Source organism: Artemia franciscana, chromosome 12, assembly GCF_032884065.1.
Source record: "Artemia franciscana chromosome 12, ASM3288406v1, whole genome shotgun sequence".
Classification (NCBI taxonomy): domain Eukaryota; kingdom Metazoa; phylum Arthropoda; class Branchiopoda; order Anostraca; family Artemiidae; genus Artemia; species Artemia franciscana.
Window position 1 is genome coordinate 28,410,229 of NC_088874.1, and position 12,019 is coordinate 28,422,247.

At 34.6% G+C, this 12,019-nt stretch overlaps 1 protein-coding gene across 2 annotated transcripts in view; it reads left to right on the forward strand.

Moving 5' to 3' along the window:
- LOC136033955 (Y+L amino acid transporter 2-like) overlaps window positions 1–12,019 on the forward strand; it is a 75,925-nt gene that overhangs the window by 14,575 nt on the left and 49,331 nt on the right. For both annotated transcript variants that reach the window (XM_065714981.1, XM_065714980.1), the window contains exon 2: window positions 6,518–6,652. In XM_065714981.1, the coding sequence (XP_065571053.1) occupies window positions 6,529–6,652 (124 nt within the window). In that variant the 5' untranslated portion in view covers window positions 6,518–6,528. The remainder of the gene's footprint in view (window positions 1–6,517; window positions 6,653–12,019) is intronic.

Consider the following 12,019-nt stretch of genomic DNA (forward strand, 5'->3'; position numbering starts at 1 on the left):
GTTTGCATTCTAGATTGCTATACTTGACACTATTGTTGTGGGGTATCAATAAATAGAGCAAAAAACTTTCTATTCAACAACCAGAAACTTATTTCTATAATATATACCTCCTGGCTCCAGTTCCTTCAAATACTTTGCATATTTGTGTTCCGAAGTCAAAAATCCCACTCAAAAGACTAGATCCACCTGTAATAGGAGCGCGTGAGAATGCATAAATTACACCAAGGGACTAACCATTCGGATTGTTCAGTATTAGTTAGTTGTAACCTGTTTAAACAGAGTCTAGAGAATAAGTAGCGTGCAGACATTAAACTGCTGGTTAATAAATACATATAAAAGTTGTATTGTATAAATAATTACAAAAAGAATTGCTAAGGATAGCCCGCGGCTAATCGTAGTTTTGAGTGAGAAACCCCTTAAGTTCAACCTTCTTATGTGTGTATAGTTGAAGCAACGAAGAAAACTGATACCTTTGTATTTGACCGAGTTGCCTCCTAAGAAAAAGAATTTACTAGGGAGTAAAATGCTTGGACTTTGGCTAGGCCTTAAATGTTTAATTAAAATATACATACGTCGTAGTTTTTATCACTCAAAATAAGCAAATCATAACCGATCCCTGAGAGGCAAACCTGTTTCTGTCGGATCTTTCACAGCGTAATCCTTGAGAATGTTTAAAGTACCTTAAACTGTCTTATCCCCAGCCTACGAATTAAGATCTCGTCTTCTTTCCTACAAGGAGGGCAAGCATATATAGGTGAAGCCGAGTGTAAATTTTTTAGCTGAAATTCTCGAAAGTGTGTTTAATGGAGTGAGGTAAATTGTTATCAACAGTTGATGGTAACGAACTGTAGTAAGGAGCGACCCGGCTCAATAGTAACCTAAACTTTAAAAACGGAATTTTTATACCAATAGTTACATCAAAGGAATTGCATTTTAATGCTGATTTTTAATGTGTTGAACTGTAGTAAGGAGCGACCCGGCCCAATAGTAACCGAAACTCTAAAAAACGGAATTTTTATACCAATATTTACATCAAAAGAATTGCATTTTAATACTGAATTTTAATGTGTTTAATGGAGTTAGCTAAATTGTTATTTACTAGGATCGCTGCGTACGTTTTAAAGGCCCATTCACAATGGGATTTTACTAATACTAAGATTTAGCTGGCGCTAATTTGAGCCACTCAGAAAATTCTGTGAAAAATCTGATTGGCTCAAATTAGTGCTAGCTAAGTCCAGGTATTGATTGAATCTCATTGTGAAAGGTCCTTAACTGAGTTTTAACAAATACTAAAGAATAGCAACGAAAAGCCCGCCCGACAACATACACGAAAAAGAAAAGGAAAACTTGTACTCGTGGAAGAATTGAGATAAATTCATTCTCCATTTATTCTATCTCCAAATATTCAGAAAATTCTATTGATTTCCATCCGAATATTCGAAGTCATTTTACGTTTTTTGCGAAAGGGGTACTTTTTCAGTTTAAAAAAGCCGTATCTATAAAGTTCCGAGAGTTTTCGAGTACGTACACAGAAAACGTTTTTATGGGGGTTGGGGCAAATTCAAAAAATACATACATATATATATATATATATATATATATATATATATATATATATATATATATATATATATATATATATATATAAATTCCCACAAGCCTCGGGCCTTTTCGAATAAATAGATTTAGAATCTTTTTTTTACCCTAGTTAAAAAAAAGTACACTTGTAAGATTAAAAGAAAATAGAAGATTAAAAGGGGAACTTGGAACTTATTTTGAAAGAGAAGAATCGTGCTTTACAATTGTCGCCCCACCAAAAGAAAAAAAATACTGCTGCACTTATATTGAACATATCCGTGCTTTCAAAGTGCCTAATAAACATAACCGTTTGTGAATAAGGCTAAAGAGATGTGATAAAAGGAAATTTAATCGAAAAGAAATTCAAAAGATTTCTTTTTTTATCAAAGAAATTTTATTTTTGTGGCATTATTTTTTATAGCAACCTTATGACTAACGATGTTTTTGATTAAATAGTGAAAACTACCGTATATAGAGTGGGTCAATTAGGGAGGAGGGGCCTTCTCCGCTTATTGACCCCCTAGATCCCTCTAGATTTTAAAAAAATACCTTTTCTGGGGTATTTTCATTAAAAAATTACTTTTTCTTTTTCTTTTGAAAAACCGAAAAATGAAAAACACCTTTAGATATTAAAAAATCGGTTTTGACCCCCCCCCCTCCCTCCTAAATATTCGAAATTGACGCCACAACTGCGTCTGTATTATTTTATACTGTTTGTAAGTATTGTTTATGAGTTGTTCTAACGTTAATGGTATTTTGAAACAAGTCTGCGTAAATGTACATATGTCATATTCAATTTCTCCAAACGAAAATTAGCTTTTTTTAGAAACGACACTTCTCTGTAATTTTTTCCATTTTACAAAATTCAATCTGGAATGTGAAAAATGCAGTTTTGGAAACCTCGTGTTAATACAATAACTACTTATCGCGTTGATAATGTACATGAATTCGGAAGCAATTTATTTACAAACTCTTACAAGTCTTTCGTCCAATTACAACTATTTTATTGGTCTCGTGGCGTGGATTTTTTATACCCTGATTTTTGATTCAATCTTAGTCTAATTAGTATGACTGCGGCTAAGATGTGAAAATAAAACCTTCTTAAAAATAATTCAGACAACGATTCAGCCCCGCCTTAATTAAAACGAGGGTCGCTGAATTTGAGAAGTCGTGTCCACCAGTTGGTGCTTGCCAATCATGGCGGAATTGTGTCATGTGTGGTGGAATTACGTGCACACGTGGTGCTCCGAGATGCACACTAGGTGACGGTCCTCGATTGAAAAGTACATCTTGCATATTTTTGAAGTTTTTGAGTCGAAATAAACTTGTCTAACTTGCGAAAACACGTCGTAAATTTAAGAATGGGCGTTTTCGGTTTCAAACTCTTTTTTTTAATAAGATTTTTTTGCTTTTTTCTAAGAGTTTATATATTTTTTAGAGTTTTTTTTAATAGGAGTTTATATCACTTTTTCAAAGAGTTTATTTTTTTCTAAAAAGAGTTTATATATTTCTAAGGGTTTGTTCTTTATTTTAAATAATAGTTTATGTTACCTTTTCTGAGAGTTTAGGTGTTGATAAGAATCTATTTTTTCTAAGAGTTTATTAGGTCCTTTTTAAAAAAGAGTTCATATTTATTTTTTTGGAATTTATATTTTTATAAAAGTTTATTTTTTCTTTTTTAAAATCAATTTAGATATTTTTCGTGAAGAATATGCATGTCGGATTTTATTCTACTGAAGTTTTGAGGTTGTAATTCTAGACAAGGCTAGACTGCTCAAGTTGGTAATGTCTCTTCTATGATTTTGGAATGCATATTTTATGAAGTGTCAGGTTGTTTTGGCCTCTTTCCAGGTTTTGTGAAATGGCAATCTTGAATGTGTCTCGAGTACGATGTAACAATTATTTAGTACTTCTTTTTAATTAGTAGTTACTAAATGTCGATTTATCCATTGTGCTAACTGTCAAAGCAAAATAACTATATTTTACTGTAGGTGCTGTTTTTTTTGTTATTTTTTTGCGAAATTAGCAGATTTGTAATGTTAATATTCTTAAATATTAAAATGAGGTGGTTTATTAATTTTACAAAATCATTACGTAACATCTGTACTATTAACAAAATAACTTCTAGCATATTTAACAATTTTACTAAATTTGATTAAATTTATAAAATTTTGCGTTTGTAAATTTACTAATTTGAGCAAAATATTTGTCAAATATTAGTTTGAAAAATATTGAGTCATTGTGCTCCTGAAATTCGTCTAGGGCAGTGGCTCCCAACTGATTTTGGGCCATACCCCACCTAGACATTTCTAAAATCCTGATGTCCCCCTCATGATGTTTAAATTTCCTTATTCAAAATTTTACACATATTCACCTGACTGAAGTATAAAAGGTCATTAACTTGGTATCTTGTTTTCGGTCGTCGTTCTCTAGGCATTTTTTATACTAATGAAAAATATTGTCTGAGCTATACAATGTATAACGTCATCGCATTACTCCATGTATCTTTTTTGCTCTTTAAATGCATTGGAATGTGACGTCATTCTTATGAAAACTGTTCTTTTCTTCAAAATTAAGGCTCTAAAGTATAGTCAGCCGAAGGAAGTACGTCTTGCCCATGACCAACCAAAACGTTGTCATGCCCCGCCGGTGGGGTCTGCACCCCAGGTTGAGAGTCACGTGTCTATGGTTTCTACTTTTGCTGGTCAGATTTATAGAGGTCTGTTCATAAAAAGCAGGTAGGCTACGTACGCAGGACGTACGCAAGGGGCTACGGGCTCTCCCCTCCTTCTTGAAATTACAATTTTTCCTGAATTACTTGATAATACTTACTATCAATTTCATTTTCTTTCTTATTATTGGAAAAATGTAACCAGGTTTAGTAGGCTACTTGACTTAAAGCTGGTAGGCCTACTGGCGATAGATTGTCACCACTAGATAGTTGATAGATGATCTTCTTTTTTTACCCTCCCCTACAATTTAAAGTACCAAAGAAGACAAGTATTCAGTAGTTTAAGGTAACTAAAATAAGGTTGAAAACCGTCAAATGCCAGATGGTGCTGTTTATTTTTTTTTCGATACTAGTGAAATATTCGACGCCAGTCTCCACTCTTAAAAGTTGGCCTTACGTTTTGGTCTTTGGCCTTATGATCAAGAAAAACTGTATTCCTAGGATAGCTCTACCCAATAATCCAGGAGCGGTTAAGAGAAAAGCTCACTTTTGACTCTTGAGAAGGGCACTATAAATTCTGATTTACAATCAAATAAGTCCCCTCCGAAGGTTGACTCGGATCTCTTTTGACTTTTAAAAGTGAAGTAGAACTTTGAATTTCTAATTAAATGAACCACCTTCGAAGTTTATACGACCACCCCTTACATAAAAACCTTATACGCCTCTGGGGCATAACTTAAAACACTTGCCCCCGGGCTCTGGAGGGTTGTGTCAACCCCAGAGTTTTGTTATCTGATGTTTGAACTATTTTAAAAAATATGGTTATCTCAAAATTTGTATCAGATGGGTTTGGGGGAAAAAAGGCTAGGGGGGCTAGTTGCCCTCGGATCCCTTTGACTTTTAAAAGTGGACTAGAACTTTCAGTTTCCAATCAAATGAGCCCTCTCCGAAGTTTATACGAGCATCCCCACCATAAGAACGACATATGCCCCCAGACTTTAACTTACAACGCCTGTCCCTGGGCTCTTGGGGGTTAAGTTGACAATGGAGCTTGTCTTATCTGACCTTTAAACTATTTTTAACAAAATGGTTATCTAAAATTTGACAATAAGAATAATAGTTGTCCTGAATTTTGGAGAAATTTAGGATTTCAGAGGGGGTTCAAACACCGAGCCCCTGTCACCCTGTGCATGTTTCGGATAAGTAGTGTTATTTATACTGTTGTTCTTATCAATAATGCATGCCAATTGCTGGTGCTTTTATTTCCTTCTTTTCTTCTATACATATTTCAAAGTTAAATTGATCTCACTCCTTAACAGAAAAGCCATATCTTTCCTTAGAAACGTCAATATTTGTAAGCAAAATCTGTCTTAGTTAGTTAGATATGATAGACCGCTTCATTTAATTGCTGAATACTCAAAAAGCGAGTTTGTTGACATACGTCTTTTTTGCGGAATACGGCGTTAGCATCTGTCTTATTGGAATCAAATCATATTTGGCTGAAACGTAGTTTTAGATTGAAGATACGCTCGCTTGGGTGTCCGAAAAAAAAGAAGCTTTTGCTTGTCGGACGTAAACACAAATATATAATAAGTCACTTGGAGTATCTAATATAACTAAAAACTAATGGGACAAAAAGACAAATGTAAACCTGAAGGTTGATAGATGCTTCCAGGCTTTATAACGGTGAATAATAATCACATCAGAAAGGTAAGTATTTCTGAAGAGAGAGAAGAGTTCAAGAACCTAGAAGAAAACCAACACTGTATCGCCATCCTCAAAGATATAATTTCCAAACCTTTCAATTACGTTGAACAAAATGGCTATCCCAAAATTTTGAATGGATTTGTTTGGGGAAATGGTTGGCTTGGGAGGAGGGGTTAGTTGCCCCAAACTAACATAGAACATAAAATAAAATCACTTTTTTCAAAGGATTTTAAAGAGCCATGTTAAACTTAAGACCAGTAAAAATAAATTCCTATAATAATCCAAACTCAAAACGGCCAGAAATTACAATAAGTACTAATATAAATGAATAAATAATTCTGAAAACGAGTAAAACTTAGGTTAAGTACCCAAATCAAACTTAAAACGAACAAAACTCCCTACTAATAAGAGTTGGATTACTGCCCCCTTCCCTAAATGTACAAATCTAAAACTTACTGTGTTGTTTGCACTTTACTGAAAACTATATGTGTCTATAAAAGTCCTTAGACAATTTTCTATTTCCTGTTAAGATACATATTTTTATATTACGTTTTCTTCCAGATATATAGAAAATGAGGCGCGGAGGACTAAATGGAGTACACCCAGAGGAGCTAGAGAAGCTTAATAATATTCAAAGGGGATATTCAACCAAAGAGCAGAACGGGAATGGGGATTTTCCAAATCATCATGAGCCAGGTGTGTTATTGACCCACTATTCAATGATTGTATATAATTCTGGGGTAAAGTGAAAACTAAGTATGAAACAAAAATTATATGCCATCTAGTGGCTGGTCTGAACGCTTAATTGATGTAATAATTCCAGTATAAAAAGTTTCAGTATCTGTTTGTGTCATATTTTCACCATTTTATTGATTATTTTTGTTGGTTGATTTGGTCTAAAATCTGGAGTTAAGCTTTGTTGTGTCTCGTCCGCGTTTTTATGGACTGTTCCGATGGACTTTGTCCGTAGAAACGCAGTAAACATTCTAACGCAGTATTACATTCTCCTAGACTTAGGTTAGGAAAATAATTTCAGTGCTATAGCTATCAATTTCTGCGAAATAAATAAGTTTTTTAGAACTTTTGAGGGTTTGGGGTAAGGTAATAGGTTTGAAAATTAATGTTGAAAACAGCAAGGTGCTTAAATTAGTAAGAGTTAAATTAATTAAATTAGTTAAATTAATAAGGATAAAGAGGTGATGTTTGGTAACGAGAGAATTGACCAAGGGGATATCTTTATTTGTCTAGGTATTATTATTAGTAAGGATGGTGGTTGCAGTAACAGGGCTTCCACCTAGTCCGATCTTGTTGAAAAGGTCAGAAATTCGGCCAATCAGATAAAAATGGCCATCAATTCGGAGATACATGAGAAAAAATCTGATTTTTGCTCTTTTTAGGTGAGCTCAGAACGTGAAATAGAGCAACAATCTATGTTTCCGGTCGCAAAAAGTATGCAAGATCGCTCTCCTGTCTTTTTTTTCTTTTCACCGTACGAGGATTGATTATATTTATTTTTATTGTTTCTTTCTGTCATTTCCTAAATTCTAACTGATGCTCTTCTTTCAATGGCTTTTTTGAAGTGTCTTGGTTGTTGACGAGAGTGCTACCAAAGACATAGCCTGTATGGAATCTAAGATCTTTAACGTTAGAATGTGTGTCACGGACTGCTAAGGATAAAAACTGACCTGAACTTCTTTAGATATCAAACGGTGTAGCGTCATTGACCCATGGTGCGAGTTCAAGCTACAAAGCATATCTAAAGGTGAAAAAACGATAAAAGTAAAAGAAGACACTGAGAAAGAACTAGCAAAACAGGAGGAAGAAGAGAAGATGTTAGCCAATGAAAAGGTTAAACTAAGAGATTTTTTTACAAAAGAATGGTGGTCATGATACACGCAGAGTTGTGAACAGGTTTGCTTATGAGGCTAATCTGAGGCTCCAGAAAACTATTAAGAAACAACTTAGCTGAGATAGGCCTTGTCCAAGCTGTATGAGAGGCTCCCTTAAAACAACTTGAGAGGGAGCAAACAAAAGGCTAAGGAACAGAAGCTTGATAAGAGAGAATTTAAACTAAGATATACGCAGTTGAAGGAGGTTCTTATGCACCTGGACCTCGTCTAACTAAACCCTCTTGCATCTTAATCCTGTTTAACTCAACACTCCTGCCACTCAACCTCTCTCAGCTGATGTCTCATGCAACATAATCCTAATATAATTCAACTTCTATTTTAATTCTACTGCCATTTAATTCAACTCCAAATCTAATTTAGCCTAAGATTTAAATGGTGGCTGAGTTGCTTGGAGTTGAACTAAATGAGGGTTGAGCTGCGTAAGGATTGAATTAAGTTCGAATTGAAATGAATGAGAGTCGAGCTGAATGAGGGTTGAGTTTTGTAGAATTCAGTTTAGTGGGGGTTAAGTTGCGTAGGGGTTGAATTGAATAGGAATTGAATTGCATGAGGTTTGATTTTTGTGGGGTTCAGTTCAGTAAGGAATGATTTTTGTGGGGCTCAGGTGAATGGGGGTTAAATTACACGGACATTATCGAAGGAGTCAAAGAATAAATATGGGTTTTCACAAGCATGACTAACGATTGGTTTTCGTTAATATTACTCGAGCTTGGTAATTCTAATTTTTTTTTTCGTACCTTTGCAAGTAAATGAAAAGCAAATTTCTTTGCTGGCAGCCCTAAGTCGAGACGCCGGATGAGGATTAGCCAAAACACACGATCTTTTTTGCTATTGGAATTTTTCGCTGGTTTTGAGCCCTCCTCCAATAATTTTAGCCTGACTCGTAAAGACGTAACAAAGATACATATAAAAAATTTGTTGGAAGACTGAATGACTTGAATAAAGAGAATAGAAGCTTCCGTAATGGCAGTGGTCAAACAGGGCGATTCGAAAGGCTGAGAAAGATACGCTAGAGATGATTGAGAAGAAGTGACTATATATAGAAGAAATGACTATATATTAAACAACCAAATCTATGAAGTTTACTTCGACCTTACTGTTTAGAGCTATGATAAAAGAATAGTTGAGAAGGTGGTGTCACGTTTTGCGAATGTCACGTGTGCAAATAATCACATTTTTTGGCAATCCAGCTGGGGTTAAACAAGATTAGGGTTTGGGGTTAAACAAGCAGGGTGTCTTGAACTAAGCTGGGAAGATCTATAAAGGCAATTTTTATAGGAAGTAGGAAAACTATAAGCAGGAGTAAAGGGTTAAGATGTGAAAGTGTTGGGCTGGACGAGCTTGCGCTGCTCTTTTGGCCTCCTGACTTAGGGTTCCGACGAGTTCCCAGATTTGGTAGTAAAAGTAGTAGTAGACCGCAAGTCTTGGGAGTTTATGTTTAAACAAAGTCCTCTGTATTGTCTGAATTTAAGATTCCAGGGTAGGCCTGAAAATCGCTAAATTCTGCTGTAAGTACTAGCAAACATGTAGAAGTAGCACGTGTAGGAATTTTTTCCCTAAATATTATGTTGAGATCTTAGTCTGAGGTGGGGGGTGGACTTCTTTGTGATTTGTTAATTTAATACGCTAAGAAGTAGCTAGAAAAGTGCTTTGAGTAAAAATTTTCTATATTTGTCCAGTTAAATTAATATGTTTTAATACTTCTTTCAGTTATTGTTAAAAAGTTAAGGGTTATCTAACTGTCATTCTGAAGTGGAAGTCTGATACCAGGACCAAAATAGAGTCACAATTGTTGATAAAATTAAAATCGCCCACGAGTGCAATGCCAATTCTGTAACCCCTACGTAATTTCTTGAGTTGAGCCATGACCTACTATCAAATAAAAAATTTTAATTGACCAATCAGAGTCAAGAGTTAGGCATAATTTTATGAAATGATAAAGTTTGTAATAGCAGTTTTCCTATCTGTAAGATGAATCTGGCAAAATACAAAGACATAGTTTTAGTATGCAGTAGTTGGGAGTAAATTAGTGCTGATGCTACTTTCAAACCAATTTCTTGTCATTTCATTTTGTCTTTTCTGTAGTACAATTTTGACGTTAAATAAAAAAACACTTATTATTCATAAATCCTTGCTTTTTATTACTTTTTATTAGCATTCTGGTAATAGATTTTGTTTTTAAAGTTGTATGTTTCCTCATATCAACACAAACTTGTTGCTTAAAATTATTGTGAGCGATAATCGAGAACATCTCAGCGGAAACACGTCTTTTGTAGTGTAGGCCTAAAGCATGAAATTGCACATTTCTGTTCCATATGGTTAGCTAAGGTACAAAAGCGGCATCCACACCAGATTTTGTCCCAAAAAAGAATCTCAGCTTAATATGCTAAATTTACACAATAAATCAATGTAGTTTACAGTTGTATTATTTCATTAAGATAAACACGTTGGTAGGAGAGGAAGAGGGGGGGGGGTAACTACTCTGGCTCAAAGAAACATTTCATCATTCTCGAGATCTAATCAATAATCTGCTTGATTTTTTGTCGTTATGACAAAATTTTGGTCATTGCAGAAAAAAAGTGTTCCATATTATCTCTATGAGCACAATATTATCTCTATTCATTACTCATATATCAATATTCTCTTTAACAAGAGCTAAGAGCTCATATGATGTGAGCTCTAACAAATTCTAAGAATCAATAGATTTATTTAAAAGAAAAATCAAAGGCTTAATGTCGGTCGGATTTAAAATAAGAGCTCTGAGACATGAGGTCCTTCTAAATATAAAATTCACTAAGATCAGATCACCCACTCGTAAGTTAAAAATACCTCATTTTTTCTAATTTTTCCTCTCCCTTCAGCCCCCCAGATTGTCGAATCGGGGAAACAACTTTATCAAGTCAATTTGTGCAGGTCCCTAACACGCCTACCAATTTTCATCGTCCTAGCACGTCCAGAAGCACCGAACTTTTATTTGTCATTTTATTTTGCTTTTTCTGTAGTACAATGTTGACGTTAAATAATAATAATAAAAAAAAACGCTTATCAATCACAAATCCTCGCTTTTTATTGGCAGGTGTAACCATGAGGTGACTTAGATAAACTAGAGTTCTACCTTGTCTATAAAAGTATCTCAAGCAGGTGTTATCTACTGATTAGCAGTTTTACCAGATGTCTGGTTAAAAATTGCGCCGCTGTAAAAGTGAAAATGCACCGAAAGCGCCATGAACGATTCCCCCCTCTCTCTCCAAAAAAAACGCCTATTTGAAAATTCAATGCGCAACCAAGTTAAAAAACGGCAACTTTGCTGCTTAGGATTTGCGTCTTTCAATCTCTTTTACACCTGCGGAGCAGCGAAAATAGAGTAAATCTTTGTCGGTCGGATTGGTCGCTCGTTTGCATTAAATAAAAAAAACAAGTTTTTTTTAACTGAAAGTAAGGAGCAACATTAAAACTTAAAACGAACAGAAATTACTTTGTATATGAAAGCGCCGCTTCCTCATCAACGCCCCGCTCTTTACGCTAAAGTTTGACTCTTTCTCTCAACTCCTCTTTTTAAAACAGTAAAAAACTTTATTGTAAAGAGCGGGGCGTTGATGAGGAAGCAGCCCCTTTCATATACGAAGTAATTTCTGTTCGTTTTAAGTTTTAATGTCGCTCCTTGCTTTCAGTTAAAAAATCTTGTTTTTTTTTATTTAATTTCTGAATCAATGCATGTTTTGATTTTGGCTCTCCGCAGAGGAACGATTAAAACGATATTTGTATTTTTTTTTTTTTTTTTTTTGGCTAAATGGCTTTCGCATAATTTTGATCGAATGATTTTGAGAAAAAAGGGCGGTGGCGGAAGCCTAGTTGCCCTCTGATTTTTGGTTAATTAAAAAGGCAACTAGAACTTTTTATTTTTTACGAATCTTTTTATTAGTAAAAGATATACGTAACTTATAGATTAGCTTACGTAAAGAACTTTTGTGTTCTCATGTTTTTATTATATATGTGAGGGGGTTCGCCCCCTCGTCAGTACCTCGCTCTTTGCACTAAAGCTTAAATTTTGTCCAAATTCATTAAGAATGACCCCTGAATCACAAAAGCCGTAGAATAAATAATCGAAATTACTAAAAACACTTTAGCGTAAAGAGCGAGGTATTAGAGGAGA